Raw genomic sequence first — 27,795 nt, 5'->3', positions numbered from 1 at the left:
GAGAGAGCGCGAGTCGGTGACGGTTTCGTGAAACGCTTTAAATGCCACATCACATGCAGTAAGCGTAGCTCTCTTCTCTTTTCCCCCTCTCTCTTCACTTTCCCTCCTAAAACCTCTTTAGGAGAGAAAGGCGGCTCAATGGCGACCACGCCGACGATGAATAAGAAGAAGAAGAAGAAGGGGAACCTCCTACGAACGTCCACAATTCGGCGCCAATGCAGCCTTCTCCTGATCTCCTTCTTCTCCGCTATTTTCGCCGCCGCCGATCCTATCGACTACGCCGATGCCCTGTCGAAGAGCCTCCTCTACTTCGAAGCTCAGAGGTCCGGCCGCCTGCCGCACGGCCAGCGCGTCGCCTGGCGAGGCAGCTCAGGCCTCACGGACGGCCTCGAGCAAGGGGTCGGTTCAAGTTTTGCCGGTGGTTTTGGCGACGCAGTAAAAATCTTGTTTGGCGAATTGTTTGTTTGATTTGTTCGGTCGACGTTTCAGGTGGACTTGGTCGGAGGGTACTACGACGCCGGCGACCATGTGAAATTCGGCTTGCCGATGGCGTTCACCGTCACAATGCTGTCCTGGGCCGCTATCGAGTACGGCGAAGACATCTCCGCCGCCGGCGAGCTGGAGCACACTCTGGAGGCGATCAAATGGGGGACGGATTACTTCATCAAAGCTCATACCCGACCCAATGTGCTATGGGCAGAGGTACGGAATCAACTCCGATACCAATACCATAAATCGTACACAGTAATGCGATTTGTTGTTAATGTTTACATCTATGATCCTGCAACAACGCAATAATTCATTAACCGAGAACAACCCGAAAGCAAACCCATATTAACCGAGTCAAAACTTGAAACTGATTTGGCTCGGTGACTCAGGTGGGCGACGGCGACACGGACCACTACTGCTGGCAGCGGCCGGAGGACATGACGACATCCCGGCAAGCCTACAAGGTCGACGAGCACAACCCCGGGTCAGATCTCGCCGGCGAGACGGCGGCCGCTATGGCCGCCGCCTCGATATTGTTCAGGAAAGCCAACCCACATTACTCCCGCCTGCTCTTGCGCCACGCCCAACAGGTGAAAATGAAATCGGATCGAATCGCGAATCAATCTGCAGGGATTAAGCAGCCATTAATGGATGAATTTTGAATTGGTTGTTGTGGGCTGCAGTTGTTCGAATTTGGGGACAAATACAGAGGGAAGTATGACGGGAGCGTGGGCGTGGTGAAAGACTACTACGCGTCGGTGAGCGGGTACATGGACGAGCTGTTGTGGGCGGCTCTGTGGCTGTACGAGGCCACCGGCGACGGCGAGTATTTCAAGTACGTCGTCAACAAGGCTCACTGCTTTGGCGGCATTGGCTGGGCCATCACTGAGTTCAGCTGGGATGTTAAGTATGCCGGAGTCCAGATCATGGTTGCTAAGGTACACGTCTCTCAACTCCTTTTTCTTTTTTACCGACTACGTTTAGTAGATTATTCCATTACTGTGAGATCATTCAAATATTGAATCCGAGCTATGTTAATTGATTGCTGCGTATTGCACGCGACTTTAACTGTGTATGAAGACCCAACAAAAAACACTGCGTTTTTTAGGTGATGCTCTCTCTGTAACATAAGCCCATAAAAAATAATAATCATAACTTCTTATGACTAGACCAAACCCTTGGAGGTCTTTGACTCCAAATTCCAAATTTGGAAGGGAGTGGCCAAAAACTTCATTTTCAGACTTCAAATTATCTTGGAGGGTCTCTGGCTCTCTCTCTCTCAAATTTTCTCCGTGGACCTGTCAAATCGGCCATAGAGGCGCTACTTTTCCTCCCGGGTTCAAAGGTGAAATAATGTGCTTTAGATTTACACTTAGGTGGGTTTGATTGGAAAAAGATGGAAAGGAAATGTATTTTTTAATTTTATGGAAAATAATTCCTATCTATGTATTGTACCATAAAAATATTTCATGAAAAATGTTAGTCAATCAAACATACAAACATGAAAATTTTTTGATTGATGTAACATTTTCTATGGAAAATAATTACAATCAAAGATGCCCTTATACTTTTCAGGATTTAAAGATGGGAGGGAGGCAGGGGTGGGTTTGTGAAGGCATCTATCAGTTTTGCCAGGGAAGGGGTAAAGCAGACCCATGTGCCTCTAAATTCTAATGCTTTATCTGCACATAAGCAACCTCTAGATGCTGCTAACTCATCACTGAGAATGCTATTTTCCTGCTTCCCAAATCCATACCTTTGGTAAAGTAGAATGCAATAATCAATCTCTCTCACTAAAATTAGAGATTAATCCGACAATATATATTATTATTATTATTGTTGGAGAAATTTGAAAGATGTATAACTAGTAAGATACTATAAAATTCTTTCTTATGGTTTTGCTTTTTTCTATGCAACTCCGTTAATGTAGGATGGTGGCTCTATCATCAACTGTGGAATGGGGCCTGCTATTTAGAGTTTCTGTGTCCTACATGATGGTGTTGGGCCATTAATTGGATGTGACAGAACCTCTGATTACTGGAATAGATCCACATGCTCATGGCTGTTTGACCTCAAGTTTGGTCGTAACTTTTGGAAAACGACATTCATGTTTCATGTGTGAAGAAGTTAATTTAAAATGATCCAATAGTAGCATTTTTAATTAACTACGTTCATATAATTATTGTAATGATTTTATTAAGCTTCTTCTTTATCAGTAAACCAATCAAATCATACCACCAAACTTGGTTTTGCCATTTTGTTGTCTTTGCCTCCTTAAGCTAATAAGTGATTAATAATAGATTAACAAGTTTTTTGTTTTCATCTCACTGATTTTCCTTGCATTTTGCAGCTGCTAATGCAAGACAAGCACAGGGAGCATAGACACATCCTAGAGCTGTACCGGGCCAAGGCCGAGTACTACATCTGCTCATGCCTCGGCAAAAACACCGCCGGGAACAACGTTGAGCGGACCCCCGGCGGCCTCCTATACGTCCGGCAGTGGAACAACATGCAGTACGTGTCATCGGCGTCGTTCCTTCTCTCGGTATACTCCCGACTCCTCCAAAAATCGAACGGGAAACTCCTCCATTGCCATGCAGGGGTTGCCAACCCTGAAGACCTCCTGGACCTTGCCAAAGCCCAAGTCGATTACATCTTGGGCTCCAACCCAATGAACATGAGCTACTTAGTGGGCTTTGGCCCAAGATACCCCACAAGGGTGCACCACAGAGGGGCATCCATTGTGTCATATAGAGACAACAAAGCGTTCATTGGGTGCACCCAAGGGTATGACAATTGGTATAGCCAAGATGGGCCCAACCCTAATGTCTTGGTTGGGGCCTTGGTTGGGGGCCCAGATTGTCAAGACAAGTTCAGTGATGAAAGGTGGAATTATATGCAGACTGAGGCTTGCACCTACAACACAGCCCCTTTGGTTGGTGTCTTGGCCATGTTGAATCAATTGCAGGGCCGAAGTGTTCAATATGAGCCTAATCTCCCCCTCCTGGTTGCTGCTTCCTAAAGACACCTCAAGTAAATTGACTTCATGTCAAAGAGATGGATATATATATATATATATATAGCGAGTTTTAGTGGCAATGATATGATTGCACTTTCATAATCGGAGGTATCAGATTTAAATTTAAATTGTAAACGTCCTCTTTTCCACCTCCCCAAAAAAAAAAAGACAAAGGAAAAGTTTAAAATCTGGCACTTTTGTCGAACTCTTGCAAAGCGGGGATGATGGGGCATTTGGGATTTGGGAACGCCCTTTTACTGTATGTGGCTGAGTTTTCAGTTTTGAGCTCGTAACCTAATTGTTTTTTTTTTCCCATTAATTATGTTCATAATAGGAATTCAAGGATGATATTAATAAGTATCTCTTTCACTATTTATATCCCTTTTCTTTGTAAACTCAACTTGGTAATTTTGGGGATTTGTTTTCAAGAATGCATAATTTGCTTCTTCTTCTTCTTCTTTCAACACTACTATTATTAATAGGGTTTTGGCTCCTTAAAGTGTATTTAATGTATTTGATTTTTAGTATTTTTATTAATAAATAAAGTATTTTAAAATATGACATATTTATTATTAAACAATAAAAATATTTAAATACTAAAAATAAGTGCATTAAGGAATAGCTTAGGAACATTTATTAGCAAAACCCATAATACTAATAAAGTTGTCGCAAAATGCTCAAACCAGTGGAAAGAAATCATAGTGATAGAATAGGTACCCTGTCATGCAAAAATATTATTTTTTTCAAAATAATAATGTTTTTATTTTATTATTTTAATAGTTTAATTTAAAAATGATTGGTCCACTCTGCCTACCCGGCTTGCATCTTTATTGAGAGAATAAGGTTAATAAGGTTAAGATGAAAGATAACTTTTATTAAAAAAAAGTTAAGTTATTAAATATGTTATGATTTTGGATAAAAAACAAAATCACAATTAAAATCATAACAAACTGATTGTAATAAAATCATCAACTTTTGATAGATCTCAACCGTTGAATCTGCACTTCTTCATCATTATCCACAACTAGGGTTTTGTTACTTAGTAGGCTGTGTCGCCTCTACCATTATCAACCATTGCTACCTTTGTCATTGTCAACCACTATCACCTCCGCCACCATTGGCCATCTCTTGGCTTGCCACCATCGTCGCCGTCGACCTTATTCTCTGTCGAAATTGATTGTTGTCGATCTACATCCTATTGCCATTGTTTTCGTTTTTGGACCAACCATCGTTGATTGTCTCTTTGCCTTCTACCATTATCGACAATGACTCTAGCATCCTTCGTCATTGTCACCATTGGTTGCCAAGTCACCACCATCAGTCGCCATCGCTGTCAGCCTTCAGGACTCAATCATTGCTAACCATCTAGCTTTCGTCGTTGACACACGATTCAAGCTTCAAGCTTTGCCCAGATTGTCTCTGCCTAGATCCGATCAGATCTAACCCAGCAGATTAGATTAGACCTGTCAAGTTTATCCAACCTTGATTCGCCCAAATTTGTTGCCCAGATTCGCTATCTTGGTCTTTTTTCTATTGAGCTTTTATTTATTGATCATTTAATATTATTTGAGATTATTTAATTGTCATAATGGTTACTTTGAACTATGATATTCCATTGTTGGATTGAAATATTAGATTTTCGTTATGGTAGATTAAGATACATGTAATTTTGAACGAAAAGGATTTATATTAGTGAATGTGGAGTCATTAAACTCAATAAAGATATATTGAGACTAATTTTGTTGCCTATACTTTGATTGTGGCTGAAGATATTCACTCTAGTGATTATTATGTGGATTTAATTGGTATTCCCCATTGAGTGGATTTGATTGATATTCCCCATTGTGTGGATTCAATTAGTATTCTCCATGGTGTGAATTTTGTTGGTATTCGTCAATTAGATTAATTTTTTGTGATTTTTTTGAGAGAAAGAATTATGAATAATTTAATATTTGAATTTCGTGTTAAGGTGGAGCTGTTTGTTATGATTTCAAATTGAATACAAACCATAATCAAACTATCAACCCCACAAACAAATACAAAATTTAATATAGAAACCATGTTGGTCCCTTAAGATATGACCACACAAAAGGGGGGTGAATTGAGTGATTAATTTTTTTTAATTTTAATAAATATTCTTGATTAATGATTTTATTAGAGAATATATATTTGATAAATATAGTAAATTATGTTTGAGATTAATAATAAATGCAAACTATAAGATATAACAAGGATAAATAAAATGAAGTATAAGATAATTTATAGTAGTTCGGTGTTTCTACACACATCTAGTCCACTCTCTCAAGGTCTAATCATCATTGGAGTTCCATTAAATCAATTTCACCAAGATTTTCATACTAACTCATATTGAAAACTAAATACACACTTAAATTACAAGGGGTTCTAGGCAACCATTATACCAATGTTTCCACCATTGCTTACCTAAAATAGATTCACTTAGATTTTAATGATTCTAGAAATCTTATATAATTCACAACAATAATTTAAATGATTACAAGTAATTGTCCACACTTGACACAAATAAATAAGTAATTAAGAACAAATTTATAAGACAATGAAATACAAATAAATAAATAAATAAATTTATAACCTCAAGTTTGATGGAGAAATTCGGAATAGACTTGAAAATCTTTTTTCTCTTTCTTGCCTTGTGGCTCCTCGATAGATTTGCAATAACGTTTCGAGAGTCTCGAATTGCTTGAAAGTTTGAAAGCTTTTAGGAGCTTTTGAGTGCTTTAAATAGGCAATATGAGCAATAAATAATCTCTAAAATGAGTTTCAGCCTATTTATAAGCATTCTGGAAGATACTGTTTATTGTCACTGTAGCGCATTATTTACTAACAATTGATTACTATTCCAACGGTCTAATTACTACTCCAATGGTTTGAATATTATAGTGTATTGTAGCAATAGTGAAAAATTTAATTTTTTGTCTAAATTTTGAAAAAAAAATATTTTTATTATTTTTTTACTTGAAAAATAATTTTAATAGAAAATATTAATTTTGATAATACATATATTGTACCAAAATATTTTATAAATTAATTAAAAACAATTAGGTACAAAATATCATTTTTGTTAACCATCAAAATTTAATTAAAAATTAAATAGAGCAAGTTAGTTCATGGAATCCAAATTGAAAAAAATTATGGACAAAAAGAATAAAATATCATTATGATTATAGCTACACTAATTTCAGGACATTAGACACTTATTTATAAAACTAAAACTTATTTGTACATATAAATAAAAAATTATATTCTAATCAAAAAATGAGTTAAGAAGATAAATCTTCAATTGAGATAAATCTCAATCATAATCAAATTTAAGATCTTAATTGTCAAATTTAAAGTCATAATCATTATCAAATTAAAAGTTTCAATCACAATCAAATTTGAATTCCGAGTCACAATTATAACAAAATACGATTAAAATAGTTTAGATATGTAATATGAAGATTAATAAACACATTAATAAGGTAATTGAATAGAATGAAAAAAGTTAGTGGCAAAAATCAAAAGAGTAGTCCAACGAATTAAACTTTAGTGGGAAACCCTAAATATGATATTGGATGATTGTTTTATAAGATATATGATTATGGCATTGAGTTAATTGGGTATGTTGTAGAGCAATTTAATAAATAAGACAAATTAACTAAATTTATACATAACAAAATTGAATTAAACAAAAATATAAAAAATATGATTTAACTTAAAACAATCAAATTTTATTAAAAATAACTAATATTAAGAAAATTTAATTAAATTTATATTCGTTTATTTGTGTTGTAACTTAATTTTTCTTGGACAACAAAACGAGCTCTTCTTCTTAAATAGCGATGTGAGGTTTTTTTTTAGCAACAATCTTTTATTTTCTCTCGACTTATAAATCATCTTGATTCTCTTATCTATACTTATTATGTCTAATTTTTCAAATTTATAAATAAAATTATTATATTTTAACAATAATAATATGTTATTCAAGAAAGAAAATTCATATGATATACATGAATTATGATGGCGGTTTGGCCACATTACATTCTAGAAACCCTAAATTTGGTGGGTTTTGTGGGTGCGGATAACATGCCGAGCCCCTGTCATGTGATTCTGTCTTGTACTGAATCCAATTCTTGCAAGTAAGCCCTTATGTCACTTTATTTGGATGGATCAAACTTATCATCATTTCTGAATACAAAGAAAAGAAGAAGAAAACAACTTAAAATCATTGACCCAAGCTTTGATTGACATGACAGAGCTGAGAGCTGTCCTCTATCCTTTGCATTCTGCCCCACCGATGCTCATCTTACACTCGCCTTTCTTCCCCCTTCTTCACTTTTCTGTTTTGTTTTTATCATTGTTTGAATAGAAAAAGGAAGAATATTTTGGAAAATTTATTTGGTTTAGGTATTAAAGATCACCCTTTCCAACAGTAGTAGAGCCTAAATTCACAATTACCAAAATACTAAGTTATGTGACCACAATTACCAAAAAACTAAGTTATATGACCAATTTATATGAAACGATTGACCGATATTTTTAAATATCTTTGCTAGATTTAATAGCTTACATGTGTCGTCTTTGATGATTAATTTTGGGGAGAGACACATGAAAGGCAACCAATGAACCAATTTGAGGCACAAATGGAGAGTTTGAGGAAAAGAGAATAGAGATTGCAAAGCTTGGGTTTCTTGTTTGTTCTATTCTTCTTCTTTGCTTCTACTCCTTGTCTACTGTATTGCAACAAGTGGCTTAATTGTTGAGCTGAAAAGTTTCAGATAGTTTGGGAGAGTTTGACCCATGCGAGTGACTCAATATCCTTTAGCTAGAATGGGATGGGATGAGGACCATGAGTTGATATCGAAAGATTTGATAATTGTAGATAGACCTCCACAACTTGAGAAATATACGGTCTTAATGTAAAAATAATTTCTTTACCAACTTGATATTAATATTTCATGTACGCATTTATTTTATTACATATAATGTAATATCACGTTATTTAATTACTTAAATTGCATGTTATCACCAAGAGAAGTAGTCGGGTAAAAAAGATATCATAGGTAAAAATAATACTTCTAAGAACTCGTAAGTTCGATTTGCACTCATTTATTTTACAAATGATTTGGAAAATGAATTTACTTGCAATAGATAATACACTTCCATCTCTTGGTCAAGATCAATGTATGATAATAATGGCTATTATTTTTTAATGCCATAGATATACCAACTACTCAAATCAAGTGTTTACTCAAATTAAACGCTTGTAAAAGCTACCATGATAGTGATTTCTTTTTTTCAATTTTAATAAGAAAAAAAGAAGGCTTTTTATATATTTATAATATGATTCTATCTCAATAGTGTATGCTAAATTTTTCAATAGATTACCTTGTTCAAATTATATGGAGGTTGAATTCAAGTATTATATAGAGTTTATGTGAAAATCCATTTTAATATCATATTTAATTGAGTCTTGGTGGAGTAAAGTGAGAAGTTAATAAAAGAGGTGAAACTAGATTTAGAAAAAAAATGGTGAAAGACACTTAAATATATATATATATATATAAGTTATAATAACTTTACAAAAATATAAGATATATAGGTAAAAATAAGATATCATCAAGTTTTCTCATTTGGCTTAAACACCCCTAAATTATAAAATTCGTCTATTCAGTTACTAAATTTTCTAAAATTAGTCACGAGACATTTTAAGTTTGGTTATTTGAGGGGGGCGTCTTGGCTAATTTTAAAAAGTTCAGATTGGGTGAATTTTAATATTTATGTGTGCTTGGAGCAAAAGAGTAAATTTTTAAAAAAATATAATTAATTTAGTTTTTAAAAATAATTGACTAACTAGATTCCATGTAATTGAGGTAGATAATAAAATAAATAGGTGATGTATTTTTTTGGTATCATTCAAACTCTAAATATATAAGATTTTTTTTTTTTTTTGTAACGTGAAAAATTTAAGAAATTCCCGATCACAAACAAATTTTGACCTGAACCATTTCACCTTTTTTAGAATTGATAGTCTAGGTGAATCAATATGTTCATTATGAGTTAAAATTTGAAATTTGATCATCAATAGATACAAATAATTATATAATTTCACATAAAAATAAAATAAAATTTATAACTTATATGATATCTCAATCTTCTAAATGCGTGCGGAGAATCATCATCGTCGGGAGGAAATTAACTCTGTAAGATTCTAGACGGCCATAGCCAAGCCCATGATTTTCCAAATGAGTGGCACAAATTGCAGGAAAAGGCTAAAAGTAGAGCATGCTTACTTACAGGGACCTTTGCATTATCATGAGAAGGACCACAGGGATCTTTGCGTTATATCGTTAAGGGTTCCTCTTGTGCATATCTGTGCTTCTTGTCAGCAAAATGTTGTTCTCACCCCCCTCCACAAGTGATCAATCATCAATTCCATCACCAAAAGGCAACAAAGCCTTCCCTCCAATGCCACATGTGACAGTGTCCATCTCCTATTTCCTCAATTAAAATGAAATTAAATTGTGTTTCCAACATGTGGCTCACAGCCACTTTACCACAAGGTTTATGACTGGGAATAATCACATTTTTTTCATTATTTTTGAGTTGAATTTGAATGGATTTATAATAAAAAAAGAATAAATTTTATCTCAACTTTTTATGGTTTGGTTTCTTTTTACAAAAGACTCGGCGTTTGAAACGATAGAAATTTTAAAATTCTTGAAAATGTTAAATTAAGAATTTATATTTTTATATATGATATAATTTATAAAAAAATCATGAAAAATAAGATTCTTGAAAATAATTTTTAAATAACTTTCTCATAAAAAAAAATTTCATGGGAGTTGAGAATTTAAATTTCCCATGGACTTGAGAATCTTTTTAACCAAAAAAAAAGAAAACTAAAATATCCCTTACTCTTTTATAACCCTATAACAACATAATATATATATATATATAATATATTTATATTATTTATTATAAAATATTATATATATTAAAATAAATATTCATACAAACATATATATATATTATATATATACACAGGCATATATATACATAATGTATAAAAAATGACATTTTTTGACTTTTTAAAGATGTTATGGGTCCTAATATTTTATATAGTAGAAGGAGTTTATTATTTTTAAACAAAAAATCAAATAAGGGTAATTTTAGAAAAAAATATATAAATTTCTAAGAATGTTGCATTTAAACCAAACATAAGAATGTAAGATTTTTAGAAAAGAATACCCAACATTTCTGAGAATATTTAAATCTAACCAAACATATAATTACATAAATTCTAAAAATCAAATATTTTCGAAAGCATTTACAAAAATTATGAATTCCAGAAATTTAAAAACTTCTCCCGTACCAAACTCCACTTAATGTGATTTAATTTTAATATTTAAATCTTTAAGTCTTTCTTTTAAAAAAACTCTTAATTAGGTTAGTTGATATTTCTTATGATTTTCATTTTTTCGTAAACAATAAGGGCCTAAAATATAAAAATTAAATAATAAGGGGGTGATCGTAAAAATAGTCTGATTCACAATAGATTTGAGTAGAATTTATCTGAAAAAAGAAAGAAAAGATCTATTGTAACATTTTACGATAATTTTTTTAGCTCAAAAAATTTTGTAAGAATGGTGCGATAATAGAAATAGAGGTGACGATTTTGTTGTTTTTATCTATATAGCATTAATTATTTAATAACTAAAACTTCAAGTCTTATTGTCACTTAAAGTTGAGTGGGCAATATAAGTTTTAGTCACCAGCACCATCAATGTCGATATCTAATGTAAGACCCGTGTATTTCATTTTATCATTGTCTAAAGATTTCTTATCAAACTTGCTTTATTCTTTCCCTATTTCTTTAACGGAAGGGGAAACAAATACAACTATTACTAAATTTAAGGTCTAAGTTTAATAATCATTCTTGCAATATGTCTTCTGGGTTTTGTTGAAACCAACAAACCCACCTCCTAATATCCCACATGAAACTGATTGCAAAAGGAAATCAAGAAATATATATAAATATATATATATATTTATATATAAGACTGAAAATTGCACCATAGGATACTTGGAATCAGTATGGCCCAAAGTCCAAACTGATTGTGGTTTCTACTGTGTGAAATTTCTGAAAAAAGAGGGTAGCTTAGAGATAAGAATTCACCTTTGGGAAGAATAGATGTCACTTTCCATGGCTTGTTCAGCTCTGGGCTATGAGCACCTATGGCCACCACGGACTGATAATTCCATAAAGTTTGCAGAGCAAACAAACCCGCAATAACTCAGAATCTTTCTTTCACCTTTATAATATATATGTGGACTCCATTCTTTCCCAATCATTCATTCTCCCCTTCTGTTCTATATTAGCAGCAACCTTGGAAGCTCATATAACACACGAGCGTTCTTCTTCTTCTTCTTCCTGCATCAATGGTGAGATCAAAACAGCTTCAATTTTGGTTCTAATTTGTCAGTCTTTCTCTGTTTTACCTATTGTTCTTTCACTTTGACAGGTTTTAGTTGATAGTGGTGCTGGCAAAGATGCTGCTAATGATGAAGCCATCCTGGATTTTCGTGGAAATCCAGCCGACAAGTCGAGGACTGGTGGATGGCTGGCCGCAGGCCTCATCTTAGGTGATTTTTCTTAAGCATGAATCAGCTTCTAGTTGACATTTCATAAGGAGAAAGATGTCCATGAGCATGTAGATGCTCATTGCGCTATGCTCATACACGAAACTTACGCATATGATCAGAAAGATCTCCATCTATCTGAATAGCATGAGCAGCTAGAAATTCTTTTCATTCTGGACGAGTATGAGCATGCTTTTGACAACAGAAACCAACTTAATTTGCTGCAGGAACCGAACTATCGGAGAGGATATGTGTGATGGGGATATCCATGAATTTAGTTACCTATTTGGTTGGAGTTTTGCATCTTTCATCATCCAAGTCTGCAAACACTGTAACAAACTTCATGGGAACTCTCAATCTCCTCGGCCTTCTTGGCGGCTTCGTCGCCGATGCCAGACTTGGCCGTTATCTGACCGTCGCAATCTCAGCTTCCATTACTGGTCTGGTAATTAAGCTAGCCTTGGTTGAAGCTATGAAAGCAGAATATATAGGAAATGCTTCATTCATCCCATGTTCTCGATCTATCTACGCAAATAAATGTAAAGAAGAAATTAGTAATAGTGTTGGATAATGATTTATGTAGCGACTCCTAGATGTTAAAGAACGGGTCTGCCCCTGCATTGAAAGCTGAGCGGCCAGCTTTCAATCCAGGGTAGAACCATCGTTCTACTGTCCCGGGCACTAAGGTTTCGGACATTTTTTTTTTGGGTGATACCCATCACTGCTGTGCAAAACTATTTAGAGAAAGTAGACTGAAACGGTAGATAATTTGGAACAGGGAGTGATGTTGTTGACACTGGCCACGAGCATCCATAGCATGAGGCCTCCTCCCTGCAGGGACTCAAGCAAACAGCAGTGCATTGAAGCCAACGGCCACCAACTAGCTCTGCTCTACGCCGCCCTCTACATGATAGCGCTGGGCGGCGGGGGGATAAAGTCCAACGTCTCGGGGTTCGGGTCGGACCAATTCGACATCAGAGACCCCAAGGAGGAGAAGTCCATGATCTACTTCTTCAACAGGTTCTACTTCTGCATCAGCACCGGCTCCCTGTTTGCTGTGACAATTCTGGTGTACATTCAGGACAATGTGGGAAGAGGATGGGGATATGGGATTTCAGGAGGAACAATGATCATAGCGGTTGCAATCCTGCTCTGTGGAACCCGGCTTTATCGCTACAAGAAGCCCCGGGGCAGCCCCTTAACAGTTATTTGGAGGGTTGTGTTCTTGGCCTGGAAGAAGAGGAATCTCCCTTACCCTAGTGATCCTAGCCACTTGAATGAGTACCACAGGGCCAAAGTCTCCCACACACACAAGTTCAGGTTATGATGACTATAAACTCGATCGAATTCTATATCTATAGAGCAGCGAATCCACAATAAGCACATTAACTTTTCATGTTTCATGTATAGAAATTAACAAGTTTCCAACTGATATATATATATATATATGTATGTATATGATGGAACATGCGCAGGTGTCTGGACAAGGCTGCAATATTGGATGCCCATGGAGCTGCAGACGAAAATAGGAGCAACCATTGGATAGTCTCAACTGTGACAGAGGTGGAAGAGGTGAAAATGGCGATAAGGCTGGTGCCAATATGGTCCACATGTATCCTCTTCTGGACAGTCTACTCACAGATGAACACCTTCACGATTGAGCAAGCTACCTTCATGGACCGGCATATGGGCTCCTTTGTTGTCCCTGCAGGCTCCTTCTCCGTCTTCCTCTTCCTCACCATTCTCCTATTCACGTCCCTAAACGAGCGTGTCTTCGTCCCCCTGGCGCGAAAAATCACCCACAGCGCGCAAGGGATCAGCAGCCTCCAAAGGGTTGGAATGGGGCTGATTCTGTCAGTGATTGGCATGGTGGCTGCTGCCATGGTCGAGAAGCGAAGAAGAGACGTGGCGGTGGAGCGGAAGACACAAATAAGCGCCTTCTGGCTGATCCCCCAGTTCTTCTTGGTGGGCGCGGGGGAAGCCTTCGCTTACGTTGGACAGCTCGAGTTCTTCATCAGAGAAGCACCAGAAAGGATGAAATCCATGAGCACAGGGTTCTTCCTCAGCACCCTCTCGATGGGCTACTTTGTGAGCAGTCTGTTGGTGTCATTGGTGGATAAGGTGACAGATGGGAGCTGGCTTAGAAGCAACCTGAACAGAGCAAAGCTCAATTATTTCTACTTGACGCTTGCTGTGCTGTCACTGCTCAATTTCTTTGCTTTTCTCACCTTTGCAACCAGACACCAATACAAAGTCCAGCAATATCAGTATGGTCCTAGTGATGGGGAGAAGCAGCTCAAGGATTGGAACAATGACAAAGTTGAAGACACAGAGAACAATCATTGAGCCAAGGATAAGGATGAAGCTTGACACCCTCTCCTTTCCAACATCATATTTATTATAATCTCCAAATTAATTACTTAGAAACATATAAAATATATGTGTGTGTGTGTGTGTGCATTTTTAGCCCCTATGGCAGGGAAATTATCCTAGTTGAATTTGTCTTCCATTCTCGTCGTAAGGTACAGAGAAAAATAAATTTCTTATATAATATTTGATCAAATATATATCTATCTATATCTATATCTGTATTATTATATAATAAAATATTATATATAATTCTGTCAATAAAATATTTTTTAAATATTTTTTTTTGTATCTTATTTAAAAAAAATTAACTATATTAACAAGATTTAAACTCAACTTTAAAATTGTTATTGCATCAATACAACAATAAATTTAGTTGATTGAAAACGTTATCGTCAAGTCATCTAAATTTACAAAAATAAGAAAATAATTAGAGAAATTGGGGAGATTTCCACGCAAATACTTTGATATTTAAATTAAACACTAAGTATGATAAAAAAAAATTATATTAAAACTAGTATTAGAGATATATTTATAAGTTTTTTGAACATTTCCCACAGATGGCGTCAATTATTGTTCTATATCCATATGTTTTCGATTTTTTTTCTTGGCACTCTTTCTAGTTGAAACTATAATTATTATATATAACATCTATCTTTTATAGATAATCTTTATTTTAATTAATTTTAAGTTGGTCGAGATTAAAATTGTTATGGAATGCATCTATTTCTTATGAATGATATTTATTCGAATATTCTAAAATTATTTTAGAATTAAAATTTTTTATGGGTAATTGATTATCTTTTTGAAGAAATTTTCGAATATCGAAATTATCTAGTTTACTTTTTTTTATGTGGAACTCCCTGCGTATGGAAAATTTATGCATTTCAATTCAAAATATAGTTTTGGATTCTTGAATTTTTGATGGCCTTTATTTATGATACAACAAAAATAATAATTAATTTTTTAAATAACTTTATTTATTTTATTTAAAAAATAAACTATTATTATCCAACATCATCTAATAAATTTTTATTCAATTTGTTTTATTGTTTTCCACGTGTACATAGAAAACCACGGGGACAGAGCGTAAATTCGCAATTTGCAACCTCTTTCTCAAGCGACTGTTGGCTTTGTCAGCAATGAATCAGAACTTGGCCTCCATCGCAAGAAGAGTCATAAATCTCCGTAAAAACCCATCTTCGGATTGGCGTTTCTACTGCTCACCGTCCTCCGGCAACAACAACAGGCTCTTCGTCGGCGGTTTATACTTCACCCATTTATAAACTCGGTTTATGCTTCATGTGAAGCTAATGGTTAATTTTTCTCTAACTTATATGGATGTTTCTTTCTGGTGTTGAAGGTTTGTCCTGGTCGGTGGACGAGAAGACATTGAATGATGCTTTCTCTTCTTACGGGGATGTCACTCAAGGTTGTTGCGTTTATATTTAAAGCCCCCATTGACTCAATATTTTATACGCGTTTCTCTATTATTTGTTTGATTGGGTTGTGCTCTATCTGTTCGATGAAATGCCCGACAGATCGGTGATTACTGCTTGTTGACTTTTCGCTTATGCGAGTAACAAAGATATGACTTTTTGGGCAAGTTTTACTGGGAGTTTGGTGTCTCTTACTTTTATTCATGGGATTGAAATGACTAGATGGTTATTGGGTTAAGATTAATCTAACATGTAGATCTTGGCAGTCTCCGAATTGGTCAGACAGGTGGGAGTTTCATTTTGCCATTATTTGCAAGTATTTTTTGTGTTTCAGTTCTTAAAGAAGGGGAGTAGTTATGCTTATATTTTTCACGTTTAAGAGAATGACGAACATTTATTTACTGCCGCGAGTGTACTGGATGATTATATATAATCATTGTATGAAGAATGGTAGCACCTTTGTCATTTCTAAATTCCTATCATGCTTCCTTTGCTTAAGATTTCACTTGATTTTCATTCAGAGATTGTAGTAAATTGAGAAAGGGTAATTGCTTGCAAAGTTTCTTTTCTTTTTGCGTCTTTTCATTTCTGTAAAGTCTGGATTGTTATAGACGGCTTTTGTTCTTTGGGATGTGTAGAAGGAAGTATGGATAGAGAGCCAACATTTGTGTTGAATCACATTTGTTTTGTAATGTATAGTAGAAGAAACTTTACTCTGTTGTCTGTTTATTTTTGGATTAGCAGAAAGTAACATGCCGCATACTCATGGAAAAAGTTTGGTTCCCCCCACCCCCACCCAAAAACAAGAAAAAAAAAAAAAAAACTAATTAGGGCCTTTGTCTTTCATATTTGTTGCCATCTACCGAGTCAAATATTGCTTCATATCAGGTCATCCAAATGTAACCAACCCCCACTGACCAAAGATAGTTCCTAATTCAAGTAAAACACGGTAATCAAATATGATTTGTTGGGTGGATTTAGTTTTGGCTTAAATCAAAGCTTACTATGAAGATTTGAGGAAGTACCTAGGAACAAGGCTTTTCCTTGTAATTGTTTTTTTTTTTTTTTTTCCCTTTCTTCTATTGTTGAAGACTTAAGTATAGGCCTGTTTTCTCCCTTAATCAATTTAGCAAAATAAAAACTATAGGCATTTTTACGAATATACTATTTTACCTTTTGCAACCGTACAAGTTGCTGATTGTAGGGTGACTAGATTTTCCCCAATCTGTATATCCAATCATATGTTTGTTTGAAATTTTGTAATTCGTTTTAGAATAAAGTTGATATTGTTGCTTTAGACATAAACCCTTGACATATATTGATTTCTCTATAGCCTCAGATAACACTTTGCTAAATCATCCTTGATTTGTGCTTCAGTGAGGATAATGTATGACAAAGACACTGGGAGATCAAGGGGCTTTGGTTTTGTATATTTTTCAAAAGACGAAGAGGCCAAATCTGCGAAAGAGGCAATGGATGGGAAGGTGAGCGGATGATGAATTACAGGAACTCTTTATCTAGGATTTCTTGATATGGTGTTTGCTCTGAATGTTTAAGTAATGCACGATTGAATCCTCTTTCCAGGCATTTTTAGGTCGACCATTGCGTATAAGTTTTGCTCTTGAAAAAGTTCGCGGAGTGCCAGTTGTAGTCCCGCGCCTTTCAAACGCCAGCGATATCACCAACCGGAACAAGTAAACTCATTTGGCCAGGTCAGACTTGATCACTAGATATAGTTCATTTCCAGTTAAATTAAAGCAAAATTTGTACGTTGAGATGCTGCAGTCACTTCTCTTGAACACTGGATGTAAGGTAGTGTCAAAATGATGGTCCATGGCTGCATTTCTCTTGCCCGTGTAAGAATTATTTTGACACAATATATGATCCTATTTATTTTATAAAATAACAAAGGATTTAATGAGATAATTAAATATTTAAATCCTATTAGTTTTGAAGAGACACGACTCTTGGTAAGTTTTGATAGAAGGCTACAATTAGAGCACATAAATAGGAGTTTGGTTCTCGCTTTACCCCCAAAAGGAAAATCAGTACATAAATAGGAGTTTGGTTCTCGCTTTACCCCCGAAAGGAAAATCAAACTAACGTACAGTAATTCTCCATCATCAAGATTAAGGGGTTAAATGAGATAAATCAATATTCTTCAATTCTCTTCATCAATTAGTAATATCTTTTACATCTTGAAAATTTAATGGATCAAGGTATCTTTTCCTTCTTCAAACTATGTGAAAAACATGAAGTTTTAAGATTATAGGTTATATGATTTGATGTTTAATTGTTTTTCTTCACAAGTACAGCCCAGCTTGCCCATAAATCAATCAGGGATGAAAGAAGACTCCATCCAGCACCATAGGCCCTGTACCATATGGGAATTTTTCTTTGTGTCAGATATTCATATATTCTACTACAAGATTGCTTATCATCTAAATTAGAGATCGGAATATGACAGGAAAATTTTCTCCACATGGCTGAGTACAAGCCGAAGAAAAACTTCCCTGCCTTGAGATGGGTACAAGAAGGTCCTTTGATCTGAACATATTTTCAAATGAACCATTTTATTTTATTTGATTAAGATGACTTTATTTGTAACGCCCGTAAATGTCAATTTAATTTAATTTTGGGGGTAATTTAAATTAAAAGAAATATTAAAATATCTTGTTGATATTAATAATAATAAGAAGTATATTAAAAGAGGAGTAATAATATATTAATGATAATATTTAACCATAGTTAATATTAAAAGGGGACCATGGCTAATATCTAATTAATATGTAAGGAAATGAGAGGGTTAATTTATAAGTTCTGAAATGTCAATTTGCTGGAATGTCAATGTGCTTGGAATTAATTAATAAGAAGTATAAAGCAAGTAGCAAGCGGCCATTTTAATTTTAAGTGATAAGCTGAAGCAAATTAGCATTGAAGGCACAATTAAACCTTTAATTCTCAACATTTGAAGCCAAGCGGCGTCGTTTTCTTAAAGAGGCGGTGGCCTCCAAAGCTGGTCCAAGCAGCTGCCACGCGGCTGCTTCCCATCCATTCCTTTTGCTTATATTTAAGCCCAAATTCGGGCGCATTTAACTGCAACAGAACAGCCAGCAATTGCAGAAAAAATTCCAACGAGCGCGCGAGCAAAAAACCTGGAAGATTTTCGAGAAAAATCAAGATTAAATCAAGTTTAATCAGCGATTTAAATTGCCAGGTATGTAGAGCAGCTAGTAATTAATATTCTGTACGGTCAGAATTTTGTTTTGCGTCCAATTTTATTAATTTTGGCAAATAATTGGGATATTGCAGTTTGTATAATTTTTACTGCTTTTGGACCCAACAAGCCCAAGGATATCTCTGTTAAGGCAAGTTCTTCTTACCTATCTCGTCGTTTCTTTCGTTGGCGATTTATTGGGCCTCCCTTCGTTTGTTTCGGCCATTAATTAATTATGAAGTTTTTAAACGGTTAGTTTAAGATTTAATTTATTAAATGGATCTCGTGGGTTTTATTCGTTGGTTGCCTACGGGGGTTTGTGCCACCCCCTGCCTGTTGGGAATGATGCCGTACTCACCCGGGGCTAGGTTCTTAGCGGTTCGGGTATTAATTGGATTTTTGGTTATTTTCTAGCTGGAGCGGTTGTGCAGTGGGGGCTAGGATCGACGGTTCGGTGACGGAGTGACTGTCGTACGGTCTACCTTAGGTCGCCGGCGAGTCTCTCCTACCCACTGACCGTTGACCGGTGCCAGGCACTGCTAACTTGCTTAGCCGTTATGTGATTATAGCATGCCTGCTTATATTTTATTCTCGTTGCATGGCTTGATGTGCACATGGGTACGGGCTGCATGTTGGGATTAACATGATTTGGTTATGCTTGGTCACGGGCATTTTAGCTTGATTATAATGCATCCAGCACGGGCATATGCATCGTGTGTGGCTTACTATATGGGCGGAGCATGGCCTGATGCTTGGATGTATGGGCGCCTGGTATCACGTTGATGCTCACTACGCCATTGCATTTTATGTGCATTGCATGGCTACTGATAGTATTTAGTTCTCGGACGGGAGTACCGTTCCGAGGGAGCCTATGGCTCGGTTGTCGGGAGTACCGACGTGGATATGGGTGACGGGAGTACCGCCCCGGGACAGTGCGCACAGGTTTGTTGAGGATATTGTTGCCTTTCAGGGCAGCGGCAGGTTGGTATGGGACTTGGGTGCCAGGTGTTTTGTGTGGGCCCCAAGGACCGGTATGTGCTCTTACTATACTGCACTGTTGTGTTGTAGCGTCTCATGACTTGTGTGTACTTGTGGGGCTGTGTTTGGGATGGTTTCTTCTTTTATTTATAGCCTTTCATTTCTGATAAACTTGCTGAGTCTTGCGACTCACCTTGCTTTCCATCATTCCAGGTAAGGGTAAAGCAAAGGCCGAGGGCGAGGATCGTTCCATTTAGCAGCCGGCCGCGTTGGTAAGGTGTACAGTTAGCTGCCCCCGTCATCTCTGATGTTTTGCTAGAGTCGCTTTCTTTTATTTTTGACTGTGCCAGGTTGTCATTTGTACCTCCTATTGTTAGCACAGGTGTCTGTATCTTTTTATATATACTCCTTGACCGCTGTCCCAGCGGGGTACCTGCGGACATGCATGTATTTCATTTTGCTTCCGCTGTGGCATTTCTTTTATGAATGCATGTCAGGGTATTTTGTCTTGTATTTGTTTATCTTCCCTTACGTAAGCGCTTTCGTTTGGATAGACCGGGTGGTTGGGATATCCGGGCGGGGGTGCTTACATTATTTTTTATTTTGATATAGGATTTGAGTCAGAAAAATAGAGAAAAATGTGACCATATAAAATCATATTATTTTGTTTTGTTATTTCTTCCATAAAAAAATTTCTTAGGGCTTGTTGCTGGACTCTTTTTTTTTTTAATTTTATTATTTTAAAAATAAAAATAGAAAATAATATTATTTGATTGCTTGTATTTTTGCTTTCAAAAATTTTGGAAAGACATGAAAAATAATGAAAATAATAAATATGTAAAAGGGTAAAACATGTACTTTTAAATATTTTGATTGCTTAAAACATAATTTGTTGCCGTAAGTTTATAGAAATCTTTAGCCATGTTTGTTGCCAAGGATTAAAATAATTTTAACTTTTGAAATTAGAATACAAATATAAAGTTTGAAAATTCAATCAAAAATCGTATTTATTGAGAAAAAAATTTGAAGAATTGTAGATTTGAAAATTGAATAAAAAATTGTATTTATTGAGAAAAAAATTAAGAAACTTTAATAAAAAAATTTAATTCATTGGAGATCATTTTACTTCCATTATTTGAAGATAAATTAAAAGCTGATTTGCTTTTGTTATTCAAAGATAAATTAGATTTTGTTTATCTTACAAAATTAATTGATTTTAATACTTTTTTAGAAATAAATTAAGATTTCGCTCGAGTTTAGAGACTAAGATTATACAGTTATATTTTCTCACTTTTCTATCAAAATTTTCCTCTCAAATCATCAATTAGCTCTACTTTCTGTCACTGGAGGGCAAGTTTGATATTTTTAATTTTAGTTTTTTATTTTTTATTTTTTAACCATTTAATCTATTTGTCAATGTGTTTTTTTTCATTATTTCAATTTTTTCAAAATTTTCGAAATTGTTGCTCAAATAACATCATGAAGAGACGAATTTACCCTTTTTGATTTTAATTTAAATTGATTTTGTGATGATATGGGATGATTGCAAAATATGAAAATAAATCACATGCACAAGTAAGAATATGAAGAATTTGTACAGCTTCGGTTCTTCAATTCTCACACCCTCTCTTCTCAAGATAACCTCTAAATTTCTATTACTTAGAATTCTTATCTTCTAATAGATTTAGGAGCTTTTTGTTTAATCAATATATGAGGTCAAAAAATTAAGATATAAATTTTTAACATGTTTGTTAAGTTTATCTAATCATTTTTAAAAAAATTATTAATAATTTCTTATTTTCATTTTCAATATATGCATATCTCTTCTCCCCTCAAGACAAGCATATTTTTGTCCTTATATATAAGAAAAAAATGACTTTTGTGTCCTCTAATATATTTCAAAGAATTTAACAAATAATCTGATAAAAATCTTGAAATGCTTCTCAACTTTATCTTAATCATTTCATATCTGGTCTGAAAATCATTATGCCCTTATCTTGATACTCCTTTATCTTGCTCATTTTAACACACAATATCTTAAAGAATAATAGAGACTATTTTATCGAAATAAAAAAATCGTCTTGCATATAAGAACAATCTCCACAACTCCCACAATAGACGTTTTGTCGTCTTGAGAGAATTGAATGCTTAATAAACCGCTTGCCAAATCTAAAAACTTTTTGTAAATACGAATAAATCTCACACTACTAAGGTGAAAATTCTCACCCTTTTAAGTGATCCATTACATATACATGCACATACACACATACAAAATTACAATTTATAGAATTTTAAATACAATACAAATAAAGAAGGTGTAAATAAAGATTTTCTTTAATGCTTCAACTTCAATAGTACACTTTCATTGCCTCAAAGAGAATTGAATACTTTTGTAAGGGTGTGTTTGATTGCATTATCTAAAATTTAATTCTAAGTAATATTTGCTTAGAAAAAAAAAATCACCCCACTCCCTTAAAAAATAAATTCTATAGAAAGAAACTTTAAATGATCGTACTATACACATTTTTTCATAAAAAAATTAAGAGTGTTTGATTGCTTCCATAGAAAATATTGTAATAATTACACATTTTCTGTGGTAAATGATTGCTTCCTATAATTTAATTCTTGGTAATATTTGCCTAGAAAAAAAAAATCACCCCACCCCTTTGGAAAATAAATTTCATGAAAAGAAACTTTAAATGATTGTACCATACACATTTTTCCATAGAAAAGTTAAGAGTGTTTGATTGCTTTCATAGAAAATATTGTAATAATTATACATTTTTTATGATAAATATGTGCAATCAAACACACTCTAAATGTTTTCAAATTTCTATTTATATTAAAGTTCTATAGAGGTCTTTATTTATGACTCTTAATTCAAAAATTAGCAAAGTAGAGAAAAAGAAAACAAATTTTGTAAGTCCCGTTAAAGATTACCTTTTTGTTCATTAACGAGATATCAATAACCTACAAATGTATAATCAAAGTAGAGGACAATAATATGGAGAAATATCTCTTTAATCTAATGGACATTAAAAATATGAGGAAGTGATCAAATTTTAAGGGTGTGTTTGATTACATTACCTAAAATTTAATTCTAGGTAATGATTACTTAAAAAGCAAATATCACGTAAACCCCTTGAAAAATGAATTCTATGAAAATAAGTTTTAAATACTTATACTATACACATATTTTTTATAGAAAAATTAAGAGTGTTTGATTATTTTTATAGAAAATATGTATAATAATTATATATTTTTTATAATAAATGTGTATAATCAAACACATTCTAGATGAAATTACCAAAATACTAGCGTAATAATATATATGTAACAAAAAGTCTACATATCCAATTTGGTAGGGATCAATTTTGTTTGACTTGCTTTGTAATAAAATAATTTAAAGAAATTTTGATTTTTAATAGAGATATTAGTCACAAACAAGGTTCAAAAAAATCTTCTCTTTTGTGCCCTTTTAACGATCATAAAACCTTGAAAAGGATATGTGTGATCATATTTATTTAGATGTATGAAATACATGATCTAAGCTTTTGAATATAGCACAATCAAAGATATGCCTTCATTTAGACGTTTGGGAGAGCTTATTAAGATGTTTGAATAAAGTTTACAATAGAAGATAAGGTTTTAGAGAGGTCCAGACATACAAAGACTTTGAACATTCGAATGAGTGTTAAAGTAGGGGATGAATTTTTAAATAAATAATATTCTTCAACCATCTATAATTATTTAGACTTCTTAAACTCATCTAAAAGTTTTAAACAACTTTCCTTATCATCAAAATATATAAGTTTTAATTTGAATTTTGAATAAATTTTATTTTTTTTTGGCCCCCGAGACATAGATTAATTGGCAAAGGAAAAACCACTAAGATGTTGTTCTTTGGACTTTCAAGTTTCGTGTTTGAATCCTGATTAGGGGAGAAAACTCAGCAGACAGGGACTATTCTGAAAATTAAAAAAATGTCAGGTTCCCCTAAGAATAGAAATTGACTGTTGGGTTCACTGATTTATATTTCTTGCTGAAATCATAGAGTCGAGCAGCAGAGGCACTAGTGATGATACGTTAAGAAAATATATATATATATATATATATATATAAGTTTTATAAAAATACACTTGTACCATTAAGACTAACAATTTAGTGTGGTCCATGCCATGCTTTCATTGCCTCCATGTCACATCCAGGCAATAGCAACATCCCAAACAGAGATGAGATAATGACTGTAGTGTTTGGTTCATCTTTTGATCTTATTTCAGTAAATTTAAAATGTATAAAAAGTAATCAAATTATTTAAAATTGACTGAATTAAGTTTTAATTTTTTTTTTAGATTGAGAATGCGTTTAAAAATATTAGTTAAAGTTAATTTATTCTTTATAAGGCAAAGGAATATATTTAAAATTTTATAAATAGACTATTAATGACCTTTTTTTTTTAAGTTCTGATTGTCATTATTAAGTTGGAGATATTATATATCAATCTAACAAAAGTCAATCCCAAACGCTTCCCTAGTCTAAGTAGTAGATTTAGGTTGATTTTAATGCTATTTTGACAGTGTTCTCACTTAAAAGCCAAACTAAATTTGATGTCTAGGTTTAGTGAATCAAGTAATAATGTAATGCCCTGATCTCTCAGATGCATTATTATCCTAGAAAGTTGGAAATTTTTTAAATTTACATTTACACCTACATTATTTCATGAATTTCTTTTGTTAGCCTTTTAATTATAATTAAGATGACTAATCAGAGTTTTACACGAAATATAATTTAGATCAAACCTAATTGATATTCAATAACTGAAATTTAAACATTGAAATAAAAATATTACATGCCCAAGTTGCGTCTAGCCAATTGCAAGAATTGTAAAAAATTTAATGTACAAAAAATTAATACTAAAATATAATCTTCTATTCAACCACCTTTTTGTTTCCCTTAGATGTGTTTGGTTAACCATATTTGAATATATTGAATTAGTCGATGAATAACCTAATGACACTTCAAAAATAATTTTTCCGTTCATATAATAAAATACATAAATGATGTGATAATTACCATTTATTATTTATAAATTGAATCTCTGTAATTTGGTTCAAGATGAAATGTTATTCACCTTCTTGATAACAATATATCCTCTTATTTATTAGTCAAGTCATAATAAGTAATGATATAGTCATAAATGAATGTGTGTTATTAAAAGTGAGTTTTAATGTAATAAACAAAAACTTTACATTTGTGCATAAATTTTAAGAATGTAGTGTAATTTATGCCAATAAAATAATCTCATGTGCAATAAAATGTAAATTGCAAGGTTTTTGGTGCAATTTGAACAAAATTTGAGAGCATATGCAAAATATATAAAATGGCTATTTTATGTGTAAAAAAGCATTTTCCTTTTTTTTTTTTTGATATATAATACTCATCGTTGCCATGTTGCGACAAAAAATATCAAAAACCACCAAAATTGTCATTTGCACGTTTTTGTAATGCCTAACTTTTCTAGTGCATTATTGTCTCGAAAAGCAAGATTTTTAAAAAAAATCACATTTACACCTAATAATTTTCATGAATTCCCTACTTAAATTCTTAATTACAATTAAGGTGATTAATTAAAGTTCCGAGATTGAACCTAAATAATCATGTAAGAATTGAAATTATGTTGAAATGAAATTTATTACATGTCCCAAATCGAGTCCATTTAACTTAAAAAGTCGACTCAAGAGTTTCAAGAACAACTAAAATACAGACAAGGTAAACTTTTACAAGTCCCATTTTTTTTTTCTACCACATTCTCTTTTCCTTACAAGGTTGCAATGCCCCAAAATTTAAAAACAATAAAAGGAAACTATAGGTATTACTATGGATAACATCTCAAAAAATTATGAGAATTGATAGAATATTAGAAAAATAAATGGGGGATTTTGAAAATGTTAGAAAATAATATAATATATTAAATATGTGAATAAGATTAAAATAATACAATAAATTAAAATTTAAGGATAAAGTTTTTTATAAATATTAAGATAAGGTTAGTAATGACTAAGGGATTGACTTGCAAATATTTTTTTGAAATGTCTTAGGGATTGATTTGCATATATTCTTGAAATATCTTAGGGACTTGGAGGAAGAAAATAAATTTTTTTGAAGGGGTCAAAATGAAATTTTTGTAAGCTAGAATGGGTCTAAGCGTAATAATAAGAAGCTGTTTGGGCCTTGGTGAAATAAATAAAAGGACTAAACTAAATTTTTAAAATTTGAACCTCTTGGATAAGGCTGATGATAACCTTATTGCTGGAAAAGCCTTTGGATTGGTTTAATTCGTCCATAATTTGGAAGCTTTAGTCAAAGGAAATTCACAAAAGTTAGTCCAAATTGAGTTTGATGTAGTTTTGAATGCTTTTAACAGAGAGCTTTTGTTCTTGGGACCTTTGAGTTTGAATTGGACAAACATGAGATGTTGTGGTTGAGATTAAAGAGAGATATAAGTTTGACGAAAAAATTAAGAGATTGTTTTTTTTGTATTTTAGTTTTTAATTTTAAATTTTAAATTTTAAATTCATTTTTACTTATGTGTGTGTTTGAGTGTCTGTTTTGAGATTGTTGAAAAAATATTCTTTTTGTCTGTAGTATTTTTCGCTTTTTAAAATTTTAATCGTATTTTTCGCGTTTTGAAATTTTAACCGTGTTTATAATTAAAACAGGTAAAATGACTTTTTGTTGTTTTGAATTTTTTTTATTTTTAAAAATATAAAAATAAACATATTTTTACTATTTTAAAAAATTAAAAACAATCTCAAAATAATAAAGAGAATAAGGTCTAAGTTTTACTGGAGTTGCGACTTCTCTCACAAAAATTAAGGGTTTTTCATGAGCTTTTTGTGAACAAAAGGACAAGCATGATAGATTGACAAAGAGGAAGATATTAAGAGCAAAATATTAAGATCGGTGAATTTTAAAAGGGTTGGAAAAAAATCATAAATTGTTAAAAAAAGGTCAGTCTAGTGTGGCCTCAAATTCAACAATTTTGAACTTGTTTGGGCCAGAAAATAAGGAGGAAGGAAAAAAGAGGAATAGGGGAGAATAAAAGAGGGAAAATGAAGGAAAAAAATAAAAATAAAAATTACAGGAAAATCTTGAAAAAAATGTCAAAAAATTTAAAAAATATGATTTGAGACTTGGGACACTTATAAGTAAAGGTCTGAATAACAATCTGACACAAACCAAGATAGGCACATATATTTAAATAGTCAAGCATAATAAAATTTGTGTGAGTGGCTATCTTTTTCTCATTTCATGTTCAACATATTTGAACAATATCATCATTTCTTGACAATTTCATTTCATGTGCATGATAACCATGTACTAATTGGTGACAGAAGTAGATTCATTTGTTATTCTGAATTACCTGTTGTGCAACCTCGATGTTAGAGAGTGATAATTTGTAATATAGAAATATGACATATTATTTTTTATATTTATATATAAATTTATTCTTACTCTTAATTAGATGCTTATATCTTTTATTGGCATATTCAAATATGTCGAGAGGGGTAGATTTAAGGATGAATTTGAGGGAGGAGTGTCTCCAGATTCATAAGTGATTTTAG

At 33.3% G+C, this 27,795-nt stretch overlaps 3 protein-coding genes across 3 annotated transcripts; all 3 read left to right on the top strand.

Moving 5' to 3' along the window:
• On the top strand, nt 1–3,803 carry LOC127791447 (endoglucanase 11). Its single transcript, XM_052321335.1, has 5 exons — nt 1–399; nt 490–702; nt 879–1,079; nt 1,173–1,427; nt 2,840–3,803. Exons 1-5 carry the CDS (start codon nt 139–141, stop codon nt 3,509–3,511), a joined length of 1,602 nt encoding a protein of 533 aa, XP_052177295.1. The 5' UTR covers nt 1–138; the 3' UTR covers nt 3,512–3,803.
• An 8,011-nt stretch (nt 3,804–11,814) lies between these two features.
• On the top strand, nt 11,815–14,669 carry LOC127792649 (protein NRT1/ PTR FAMILY 6.4). The gene is made up of 5 exons (XM_052323248.1): nt 11,815–11,971; nt 12,052–12,172; nt 12,397–12,614; nt 12,948–13,489; nt 13,645–14,669. Exons 1-5 carry the CDS (start codon nt 11,969–11,971, stop codon nt 14,513–14,515), a joined length of 1,755 nt encoding a protein of 584 aa, XP_052179208.1. The 5' UTR covers nt 11,815–11,968; the 3' UTR covers nt 14,516–14,669.
• A 927-nt stretch (nt 14,670–15,596) lies between these two features.
• LOC127792218 (glycine-rich RNA-binding protein 4, mitochondrial) lies at nt 15,597–17,885 on the top strand. The gene is made up of 4 exons (XM_052322655.1): nt 15,597–15,799; nt 15,900–15,968; nt 17,353–17,459; nt 17,560–17,885. The coding sequence occupies exons 1-4, from the start codon at nt 15,679–15,681 to the stop codon at nt 17,671–17,673; spliced, it is 411 nt and encodes a 136-aa protein (XP_052178615.1). The 5' UTR covers nt 15,597–15,678; the 3' UTR covers nt 17,674–17,885.
• Nucleotides 17,886–27,795: the final 9,910 nt, after the last annotated feature.

Source organism: Diospyros lotus, chromosome 15, assembly GCF_014633365.1.
Source record: "Diospyros lotus cultivar Yz01 chromosome 15, ASM1463336v1, whole genome shotgun sequence".
In the NCBI taxonomy this organism is placed as follows: domain Eukaryota; kingdom Viridiplantae; phylum Streptophyta; class Magnoliopsida; order Ericales; family Ebenaceae; genus Diospyros; species Diospyros lotus.
This window is presented reverse-complemented; position numbering and strand designations above follow the sequence as displayed.

Excerpts from the sequence above, each read along its gene's own strand:
- LOC127791447 (XM_052321335.1), top strand. The coding sequence starts at position 139 with ATGGCGACCACGCCGACGATGAATAAGAAGAAGAAGAAGAAGGGGAAC. Across the intron at positions 400-489 it reads CGGACGGCCTCGAGCAAGGG|GTGGACTTGGTCGGAGGGTA; the intron begins GTCGGTTCAAGT and ends TCGACGTTTCAG. Across the intron at positions 1,080-1,172 it reads TCTTGCGCCACGCCCAACAG|TTGTTCGAATTTGGGGACAA; the intron begins GTGAAAATGAAA and ends TGTGGGCTGCAG.
- LOC127792649 (XM_052323248.1), top strand. Across the intron at positions 12,615-12,947 it reads CAGCTTCCATTACTGGTCTG|GGAGTGATGTTGTTGACACT; the intron begins GTAATTAAGCTA and ends AATTTGGAACAG. Across the intron at positions 13,490-13,644 it reads TCCCACACACACAAGTTCAG|GTGTCTGGACAAGGCTGCAA; the intron begins GTTATGATGACT and ends GAACATGCGCAG.
- LOC127792218 (XM_052322655.1), top strand. The coding sequence starts at position 15,679 with ATGAATCAGAACTTGGCCTCCATCGCAAGAAGAGTCATAAATCTCCGT. Across the intron at positions 15,800-15,899 it reads CAACAGGCTCTTCGTCGGCG|GTTTGTCCTGGTCGGTGGAC; the intron begins GTTTATACTTCA and ends CTGGTGTTGAAG. Across the intron at positions 15,969-17,352 it reads TTACGGGGATGTCACTCAAG|TGAGGATAATGTATGACAAA; the intron begins GTTGTTGCGTTT and ends TTTGTGCTTCAG.